Genomic DNA, 10,910 nt, shown 5'->3' with positions numbered 1-10,910 from the left:
AGAAGGCTTTGGACTTCCCCCAAGGCAACTGGTGAGCCCTGGGAAAAGTTAAGGGCCACTAGCAAGGCCTGACGCAGGCCTGAAAAGTGCGCTGGCTACCAGGAGCAGGGGAAAGAGAGGGAGGGTGCACTCTGGCCTAGGGATGATGAAAGCAGGATGGCGGTGCGGTGGTGACAAAAACGAAGCTGTTAGGTAGAGAAAATGGACTCTGGGTTGATCCAGTTGACTGTGAAATGATCTTGCACCCGAGGCCTTGCCTGTGGTTGTGGGTGAGCCTGGGGGGTGGGTTTGAGAAAGGGGCTGAGAGCTTGGCTGTGGGCGTGTCAATGTCACACAGAGCTCCCCAGTGCAGTGACACAGACAGGTGGGCGTGATTGGAGTAGAGGAGGTCTGACGGAGTCACACGTGCCAGGCGAGGCTGAGAACGTCGTGCCCTCCAAGGGCCAGCAGCACACTGCAGGGCATTCTGGTGGGCCGCAGGGCTTGGGGGGAGGCGGGGCGGCTTGCTGCAGACCTCTCTGTGAGGCCGAGGAAGGGTGACAGCAGAGCTGGCGGAGCGTGGCGGCTCACGTCTGTAACCCCGGCACTTGTGAGTTTGAGACCTCAGCTGTGGGGTGAGGGGTGAGCTTCAGGTCAGTCTGTGTTAGTGATGGTCTGTTCATTAAAAAATAAAATAAAATAAAATAAAGACAGCAGGGAGCCAGGTGTGGTGGTCACCCTGAGACTACAGAGTAATTCCTTTTAAGCCTGGGCTAGAGTGAGACCTTTCTTCGAAAAACTGAAAAACAAAAAGACAGTGGGGTTGGAGAGATGGCTTAGTTAAGGTGTTTGCCTGCAAAGCCAAAAGACCTAGGTTCAATTCCTCAGAACCCACACAAACCAGATGCATAAGGGGACGCATGCATGTGGAATTACTTTGCAGTGGCTGGAGACCTTGGTGAGCCCATTCTCTCTCGCTCTCTGCCTATAGATTAGCTCCCCCCCCTCCCCCGAGGTAGGGTCTTACTCTAGCCCAGGCTGACCTGGAATTCACTATGGAGTCTCATGGTGGCCTTGAACTCACAGCGACCTTCCTACCTCTGCCTCCTGAGTGCTGGGATTAAAGGTGTGCGTCACCACGCCCAGCCAAAAAAATATATATTTTAAAAGGTGTGCACCACACCACACAGGCTGTCTTTTTAAGTCATTTATTTGCAAGCAGAGAGAGAGAGACAGATGGAGAAAATGGGCATGCCAGGGCCTCCAGCCCCTGTCTGTTTTATTTTATTTACTTGATGGGCTGGAGAGATGGTTTAGCCCTGTTTTTAAAAATTATTTTTTAAAGATATATTTAGAGATGGGGGAGTGGAATGGGTACACGCCTGGGCCTCCAGCTACTGCAGACAAATTCCAGATGCATGCGCCACCATGTGCATCTGGCTTATGTGGGACCTGGAGAATTGAACCTGGGTCCTTAGGCTTTGCAGGCATGTGTCTTAACCGCTAAGCCATCTCTCCAGTCTGGTTTTTGTTTTTGAGGTAGGGTTGTTGTGTAGTCTCACGGTTGCATTAAACTCAAGGCAAATTTGCTGGATTATCATGCCCAGCTGGTGTATGCCTTTAATTCCAGCACTTAGAAACCTGTAGTATAGGCTGGGTATGGTGGCACATGCCTTTGTTCCCAGCACCGGGGAGGCAAAGGTAGGAAGATCACTGTAGGTTCAAGGCCAGCTTAGGAGTGAATTTCGGGTCAGCTTGAGCTAGAGTGAGACCCTACCTTAAAAATACAAAGTCCGGGGTTCCTACCCTGGCCTTCAAACTTTGCACATGTAACCTGACAGGCACTTCATTCCATCCTGAGGATGTGGAGGGGAAACAACACGTGGATTCACAGTCTAGTGAGAAGATAGACAAGGAAGGAGCACAGCTGCTACCATCCCAGTTCACCTCTCTCTATCCTACTATCCATCACTCTGTGGTGTCCCAAATGGGACCGAGGACTCAGGAGAGCTGTGCTTGATCTGCGGGATCAAAGCAGATCTCCTTTGTTATTTTGAGTGTTCTACCATTAAGCCAGTTTTTTCCTATATTTGTGCAATTGATTTTTTTGAATGAAATTACAAGATTTCACATTAAAAGAAATCCAGCGCTGAAAAGATAGCTTAATGGCTAAGGCACTTGCCAGTAAAGCCTAAGCTTTAAGGTTTGATTACTCAGTTCCCACATAAAGCCAGATGCACAAGGTGACACATGCATCTGGAGTTCATGTACAATGGCTAGAGGCCCTGATTGACCTGTTGTTTCTATCTGCTTCTGTCAAAATAAAAAAAGATGACAGGCGTGGCGGTGCATTCCTTTAATCCCAGCACCCGGAGTTCGAGGCCAGCCTGACTACATAGCGAATTCCATGTCAGCCTGGGCTAGAGTGAGACCTTACCTTGAAAAACCTAACCAAACTAAAACAAAACAAAACAAAACAGGCAGGTCTGTCATGGTGGAAACCAACTGCCCTCCAATTGGACTGGAGGCCCACTCCATGGGGGGAAACACACCCCTGATACTGAAAACTTAAAACAGGGGTAGTCATGAGCCCTAGGGTGTAACATCTGCTGATGTCTGCAAAAAATGTATATACTATGCTTATCAAACTGCCCAGTAAGCACTTCTCTTAATATTCAATATTCAAACCCTTATATTAACGTTACTCTCACTTTGGGTAGAGAATCTTCTCTTTTCGGATGGCAGTGACTTTGGGATGACTCAGAAGGTATCATAGTGCTGGAAAGAAGTGACTGGAGTACTGAGTAACATCTCGATCACACCTTCCAAGGCTCAGGGTCTAATGTGGAAGAGGTGGCGGAAAGAATGTAAGAGCCAAAGGAAGGGTAGGACTCCTTAGAATGTGCTCCCTCCAGACATAAATGGCCTCGATATCCATGACCTCATAGTGCCTGACATTACCTACACAAGACCATCATAAGAGGAGGAAAAGACCATGACATCAAAATAAAAGAGAGACTGATTGAGATGGGGAGGGGATATGATGGGGAATGGAATTTCAAGGGGGAAGTGGGGGAGGGGGGTTATTACCATGGGATATTTTTTATAATTATGAAAAATGTTTTAAAAAATTGAGAAAAAAGCTAAACCCTCCCCCAAACAAAACAAAAAACCAAAAACAAACAACCAGAGCTGATGGCTTAGCAGTTAAGGCGCCTGCAAAGCCTAAGAAGTCGTTCAAATCTCCAGGTCCCACGTACCCAGACGCACAGTGCAGCAAGTGCCCAATGTCGTACCTGGGCCACAAGGGGGCGCACACGTTAGCAGTGCCTTCCCAGGGACTGAAGTGAAGGTCTTGACCTGTCCATTCGCTCTCAAACACAAAAAAAAAAAAAAAAAAAAAAAAAAAAAAAAAAACCCAAACAGCAACTCCTGGGAAAACAAACTTGAAAGTCCCTGGCCCATTATGGAGATACTTAGGTTGAGGGATGGAGACTCAGCTCACTGGATTGGTAGCGGCCGCCTGGAGAGGCGTTTTCCCACTGTCTGGAAGTGCTGTGACCAACTGGCCACGTCTGCTGAGCTCTGACTCCGAACAGGTCAAGCAGAGGGCCAGGATCCAGGGCAGGGTGCTCAGCGAAGGTGAGGGTCGGCAAGTCTACCTGTGGCTGAGTTATGAGCTGCATTAGAACGAAAACAGAGATCCTCCCAGTGCTGGGATTAAAGGTGTGCACCATGGGCTGGAGAGATGGTCTAGACCTGCAAAGCCAAAGGACTCCTGATCCCCCAGGGTGGCATGAGTTTGAGGCCAGCCTGGGACTACAGACTGAGTTTCAGATCAGCCTGCACTATAGTGAGACGCTACCTCAAAACATCGGAACTTTTTCTGACATACAGGCTAGAGAGATGGCTCACCAGTTAAAGACACTTGCTTGCGCTTGATTGCCCAGCACCTACGCAAAGCCAGATGCACAAAGTAGCAAATATGTCTGGGGTTCATTTGCAGTGGCTCTGGTGTGCTCATACTTTGTGAAATAAATATGTTGAAAGAGTTATTTACATATGGGTGTGCCAGGGCCTCTTGCTACTGCAAGGAAAAAAAAAAAAAAGGCCATGTACAACCCTCCCCCTTCCCCTGCCCCAGGGTCTCATTCTAGCCCAAGCCAACCTGCACTGGCCCTGAACTCACAAAGGTCCTCTTAGCTCTTGGATTAAACGCATGCACCACTTTTTTTTTTTTCATCCAGCTTTAAATGGGTGGCTGAGGACTTGAACCCAGCTTTTATGTGGGTTCTAGGAATTGAGCTCAGGTCCTCATGCTTGAGTAGCAAGAACATTACCAATTGGGCCAGCTCTCCAGCCCTTCAGTACTTTTCCAAGCAGATCTTCTGGGGGTGTGTGGAGCTGGTTGGGATTTGGAAGGCAGTGAGCTGCTGTCCCTCGGAGCACTGTCCTAGCCTATGGTAATGGCAGGGGCCAACTTCACTCTGTTGCTGGCAGGAAACTTGTTTTTGGACCCTTGTTCTCAAGACTTCCACTGAAGTGCCCGAGGTTCACTGTCGCCCTCCCCACAACTTTACTGCCCTCGATAAGGTGGCCTGTGGCCCCAGGTACTTGCTGGAGCCGAGGGCCAGCACAGACCAGCTGCTGTACTCCCGGGGCTCTGACAGTACCCCACTGGTGCTGCCTACCCAGGGCCCTGTGGGCCTTCAGTGCCCGGCGTCTCTGCTTGGAGGTGCCCATCCAGCCCCTTCACTTCTTTCAGGCCTGGTTTTTTACAAGATTGATTTATTAACTATGATACATATCACATAAGGCCTTTTCAGTTTTTTTTTTTTACACCATTCCCATTGAGACAAGTACAATACTTTGTAGCAAATACATGATTTTAAAAAACAAAACCAAAGGAAAACACCTCAGTCAGAGATGCTGCGGCCACAGGATGGCCGTCCATGCACTAATCAGGCTGCAGCCTCGGGACCCACGACGTGTTCAAAAGCCTGGAAACGAAGCAAACACTCCTAACACCGACTAGAGGAGTGCTGGTTCGAGCCCCGAGGACACAGGGCTCTCTACACACAGCTCTCCACTTCTGCTGCAAAACAGAGTTGGGCACACGGCCAGACTACTAACACATTTCAATACCATTAATATGTTTTTGTTTTTTCCTCAGGAAACTCAAAATATTTGTTAATTCAACATATATAAAGATCATTTAACATGTGAAAATACAAGTACCAGAAAAATAAGCTGGCAGCAGCACTATCCCAATTCTCAAATGAGTTTTATTCCCACACAATTCTGAGACATTTCCTTTGTGTCAAATGTACACGGGAACGTGATTCTTTAATGCAAACAATAATTTACGCCCCGGCTCCACCATGCGGGCGGTGGGTGGCCTTGCGGCGGCGGGGGTGTGACGGAGGTGAGGGGTTGGTTTGGGCCTCCGGCCACGGCCTCCCCACACTAATCAGGGCTGTGGAGCAGTTCTGGATGTTCCAATCACCCTTTCTGTGCAAGGGTGAGAACAGGGCTTGAGCCTCCCTGACATGCCACTGGGGATGCCTGGGGGTGAGTGTTACAGCTGGGCCACAGCAAGTCTTGGGGTTTGAGGCCAGTGTGCAGGGTGCTGTATGGAGTCCCTACTAAGGGTATACTGGCCCTCAGGCATGGGATGTCCATCAGAGCCTTCTGACCAGCAAGTCATTCCTATGATGTCACCCTCTGCAGTGGCAAAGACAGAACTGAGAACAGCTGCTGCCTGCATTCAGTGAGGAAGGTGGGCAGAGAAGTGGACCATCTTCACAATGTAACACGATGGGGAAGGGGCATGACCACCAGTGGCCAGCATAATATGCCTCTGGGTCCATCTGCAAACCACAGCTGATGCTGAGTCAGTTCTAAGGGCTTCTTTCTGGTCCCTAGTACTGAGCAGCAGCCCAGTGGTAGCAGATGAGGGAAAAGCACCCTGGGCAAGGGCAGTGAGCTCACCCCAGCCCCAGGTGCTCTGTGGGACCCCATCTACCCTGCTGTCATTACTGCCAAGGCCACTGGAGACTGGCCAGAGTAGGAAGCTAAGAGCTGAGGCAAGAGAAGCAAGCAGGGCCCCGTGGGGTGGGTGGGAGGTACCTAGCCTGCTCTTTGTAAGCATGAGAACTGAGACAGGGCCCTCCTGACCACAAACCCTCCATATCCACTGCTGATATCACCCAGTAGGTGCACATGCAGCAGCCTCAGGAACGGGTGGCCTGGGTCACCATGTTTACACTAGGATGGTCCTAAGTCTCTCCAGCCAGTCTAGTCTCCCTATGGCTCCTGACTTTGAAGAACTCCATAGGATATCAAGACCAGTAGCAAAGCTAGTGAAAGGAAACAGTTCTATGTCCAGAGCTCAGGGGAGAGAAAAGACTGCAACCACAGTGGACACGACACGCACCACCTTCCGGCTCGCAAAGACCCAGCAGGAGGGAAGCATTTACAGAGCGCCTGGACCTTGGGCTTGGCTGGTCTCAGAGGCGACAAGACTTGCAGGGGTAGCTACTGTTTTCAAGCACCTTATTTTGCCATAAAGAACTAAAGTTGGGAGACAGCCAACTAGTCCAGGGCCCCAAGGAGGTGAGGGCAGGGCGGCTGTCCATCTGGGGCTCCTGGGAACGTGTTTCTAAAGTGCAATGGCGAGACCCAGGACAGTGCTGTAGGGCCCTGTGGCCCTCCCGTGCCCAGGGTACCGTAGTGTCAGGCTTCGTGGCCCAGAGTGAGGATGAGAACTGGGGGTTCAGGCAGCAGCCTACCAAAGGCTGCTGTGTTGGGGGCTGAAGAAGGGAAGAGGAGTGGGTAGAAAACAGAGCTGGGCCAGGGTGGCGCAGTGGTGGCAGGCACAGGGTGTGTGCCAGGACCACAAAGGGTCCTCCATATGTGCACCAGACTTGTTTCTTTACAGTGCCCACACCTGCTCATGTCCCACAAACCCTTGCTGGTGACATCCACAGCCTGGGATAAAGCTATCCCAATTCAACATCAAACACACCAACCGGAGCCCCATGCCTCAGTAGCGTATGTGTAGTGTTTCCATAGCAATGTAGTGTATGGTACCAGGGCTGGGGATGGGCTCATCTGCCAGCAAGCCTTGCAAGGGCTCAAACTATCCTTTCAGTGAAGAAGGAGGTGCTAGCAGAGCCTAAGGGGATCGATCCAACAGCGCCTGGGCGTCCTCGCTTTGCTGCCACAGCTAGGGGCACTTTTACCCGGCAGCTGCCCAGGAGGTGGGAGTGGAGTCTTGAGGTCTGTGGTTTTTGTCTGTCTCCCTCTCCGCCCGTCTTCCAGTGTTCACTGCTGGTTCAGGGAATGGGTCCGGACACGGGGCCTCAGGCATAAAGCCTCTCCCGTCATGCTGCTGTGCTCGCGGGCCAGACCAGCTCTGGTTCCAAGTGGGGTCCACTGCAGGTGTGGAGGGTGGAAGGGGACAACATGGGTGGGAAGTATCCTTTTCAGAGGGCCAGCCAGCCCTGCTGGGGGCAGCCTCTGCTCCTGGCTAAGGGCAGGGCTTGGGTCCTGCAGCTGGCGCACAGATAGGGAGCAGTGGAGGGGCGTGCTGGGGCGGCTGCATGACTGGTTCAATCCTCAGAGTGTTCCTGGGCCGAGGGCAGGGTGCTACGGCCAATCACAGGCAGCGCCAGGTGCAGACCTGGACTCAGGGTACCCAACTGCCCAGCATGTGGTGGGTACTGGCTAATGCCACCACTGAGGTCTTGAGAAGGTGGTAGGGCTGTGGCTCCTGCTCCAGTGGACCTGGTTTTGTTCAAGGCAAAATGCCACCCCATCAAAGAGAAAGTTGGGTCTCCTACCACCCAGACTGTGGTGGCTCACAGGGTGTGTTCTGCTTGGAGCTGGGAAGGGAGCAGTGGCTGCATGGGGGACTGGGGGGTGGGTGGAGGTGACTGGGGTGGTGATGGCTGACTGGTGGTGGGTGTGGAGGTGAGGAAGGGAACAGTGGGAGCCATGGCCGAAGGGGAGCCGGGTGCGGCACCTGGGGGCTCACTGATAGGCCGGTTGTAGAAGAAGAAGGGGCACTGCTGGATGAAGAGTTCGATGATGGTCTGGTAGGAGCGTGTGGCCGTGAGTGCATCCATGCTGCTGAAGTCAGGCCGCATCAAGGTGGGCCAGAAGCAAATGGACAGGTTCTCACTCGTCATGAGATTCACCTTGTTATTGTGGCTGACTCTGCAAGTGACACGGAGACCACATCAGAGCTGCACAGAACCCCATAAGGGCCACCCACCTCACCTGCCCCCTTGTCCTGAACCCGCCACTTCTGGAGGCAGCAAAGGCCTGAGCAGGAGCATCTGTGGCTGGCCCAGAGGCTGGGGTAATGCCAACGCTCCATGAGCCTAGGGGTGGACAGAGCACCAGACAACCAAAGTGGTGACAATGCTTGTTAAGGAGGTCCCCATGTTTCACAAGCCAGAACACACAATACCCCTCTGCCAACAAGCCCACTGGGCGTGTGAATAAACCTGAGTACTGGTTAAGCAGCTTCCTGTCTGCAGTGGCCACACTCACTGTGGCCCAGGCTGATCTGGAATTCACTCTGCATTCTCATGGCAATCCTCCTACTTCTGCTTCCCGAAGGCTGGGATTAAAGGCGTGCGCCACCATGCCCGGCTCCTCCTTCCACTTTTAACTGACCCCAAGTGCCTATGTTTCAGAGGAAAGCCAATTGGAAGACCTGCAACCTACTTGTTGAGGTGAGAGATGACGTATTTGAAGACTTCATGGTTTTCCTTTGGGAATTTCTTTAACACCTCCTTAAGGGCATGTAATTTCTGCTCCCGGTCATTGATTTCTGAGGAGAAAAGAAAAAACTTTTAGTGATGAGGCTGGTGGGTGATCCAGGGCTCAAAGCAGATTCAGGGTGCTGACAGCAAACTCAGGGCTTTCTGACAGGACTACTCTGTTCTCTTCCCCAAAGCCCATGACCACACACCTGGCATGGCATGGCGTGGGCCCAGGGGCCAAGCTACCTCTGTGTCTCAGGCTTCTGCTCAAGGGCAGCACTGTGTGCCTGCGCTTCCTGGGCCCCCACCCGAGATGAACCATCCAGAGACTCTACCATAAAGAACATCATTCTCTGCTCATTGGTTGCCCTGGAAACAGGCATCCCAATGCAGAAAGCCTGCTTGCTTCCTGACCAGACGGACGGACGCTGCCCCCCCCCACCCCACGCTGACAGCCCAAGGAAGGAGGGGTCCACAAGACCAGGGCTCTGTCCTTTCTAAGATGCAGGGCGCTCTGCACATGGCACCATTGGGGCTAGTGGGGGTGGGGCTCTTATGCAGCTCAAAGGACCACACTTTGCCCACTGGGGAGTCCTCATGACCTGCCTGGGACAGGGAAACCAAGCTGTCCCAAAAGAAGTCTGTAATTGATGCTATGCCCAGTCATGTCCATCTCCACAGTCCACTCCATTCTGAAGTTGAAGAACAGGGATCTCTGAGAGGTTGCAGGGCTGGGAGATGAACCAACAGGCTGTAGACTCGAGCCTAGTCTGCCCTGGCAGGAGAGGTAAAAATGGTCCAGACCCTAGCTGAAGTGACAACTGGCCAAGGCAGATGCCTCTGCATGTGGAAAGATAACTTTGTAGCTACTTTTGCAACTAAAGGGTGTAAGAAAGCCACAGGAGGCTCCATGCAGGAGAGGCTGGTCATCTGGAGCTTGAGGGTAGCTCGTTTCTTAAAAATGACCATGGTTGGGTTGGAGAAATGGCTTAGTGGTTAAGGCGATTGCCTGCAAAGCCAAAGGATCCCAGGTTGATTCTCCAGGACCCACATAAGCCAGATGTACTAGGGGGTGCATGCATCTGGAGTTTGCAGTAGCTGGAGGCCCTAGTGTGCTCTCTGCTCTCTTTCTCTCCCCCTCTTTTTAATAAACAAACAAACAAACAAACAAAATGTTTTAAGAAAATGACCATGGTGGGCTGGGGAGATGGCTCAGCAGTTAAAGGAACTTGCTGGCCTAAGTCCCCTACACCATGTTGAATGGTGTAAAGTGATGCATGCACCTGTGATCCCAATGTGCCTGCAGCAAGGGAAGGCAGACCAGGAACAGCCTGGAGCTCAGACTGGTGAGCACAAAGCACAGTGGAAATAACCAACAAGACAACAGCAACAGAACAAGGGAAACCCTGCCTCATGCAAGTGTGGAGAAAGAGGACAAATACCCCGGGCTTGTCCTCTGACCCCCACATAGACACTGTGTACATGTGCACACACACCAAATAATAAAAACAAGAAAGGCTGGAGAGATGGTTTAGTGGTTAAACGCTTGTCTGTGAAGCCTAAGGACCCTGGTTCGAGGCTAGATTCCCCAGGACCCACGTTAGCCAGATGCACAAGGGGCACATGAGTGTGGAGTTCGGTTGCAGAGGCTGGAAGCCCTGATGCACCCATTCTCTCTCTGCCTCTTTCTCTCTCTGTCACTCTTAAATAAATAAATAAATACATAAAAATAAATAAAAAATTAAAAAAAAAAAAAACAAGAAGCATGGGCACGGCTCAAAGTTCCACTTAATGAAACAAGTGTGTCCCTTCCAGATACACAGGTCCTTGTAGGTGCCACATGACACAAACACCGCTGTGCCTGTCTTAATCAGGCACTTGCACGGCAAGCGGCACCTCCCAGAAGAGGTCTCACTCGTCCTGGCTGAGGCAGGAAACGACTGGCTAGGCTACTTACTCTGCCGGCTGCCTCTCCTTTTACCCAAGAACCAGCACACATGGGTGTTTCCTTTCTTTCTTCCTTGGGTCACTCTAGAACCATGTGGTCATTAATTTACAGCTACTTCCTGGATGGCCAGGCCCCTCCTCTATATGGCACTTTAGCCAGAAGTTCAAGGACCTAAAAGGACACTGTCCTGTTTTCCTTTCTCCCTTCCT

General features: G+C 51.6%; 1 protein-coding gene across 1 annotated transcript in view; it reads right to left on the bottom strand.

The window, feature by feature from the left end:
- Nucleotides 1-5,244: 5,244 nt before the first annotated feature.
- The window catches only part of Arhgap35 (Rho GTPase activating protein 35), a 182,227-nt gene continuing 176,561 nt past the window's right edge, over nt 5,245-10,910 (bottom strand). The window contains exons 6-7 of the mRNA XM_045133246.1: nt 8,716-8,821; nt 5,245-8,199 (exon numbers count right to left, since the gene is read on the bottom strand). Of these exons, the coding sequence (XP_044989181.1) occupies nt 7,842-8,199; nt 8,716-8,821 (464 nt within the window). The 3' untranslated portion in view covers nt 5,245-7,841. The remainder of the gene's footprint in view (nt 8,200-8,715; nt 8,822-10,910) is intronic.

Source organism: Jaculus jaculus, chromosome 14 (assembly GCF_020740685.1).
Source record: "Jaculus jaculus isolate mJacJac1 chromosome 14, mJacJac1.mat.Y.cur, whole genome shotgun sequence".
In the NCBI taxonomy this organism is placed as follows: domain Eukaryota; kingdom Metazoa; phylum Chordata; class Mammalia; order Rodentia; family Dipodidae; genus Jaculus; species Jaculus jaculus.
Note: the sequence above shows the minus strand (reverse complement) of the source record. Positions and strands in the feature narration are given on the sequence as shown.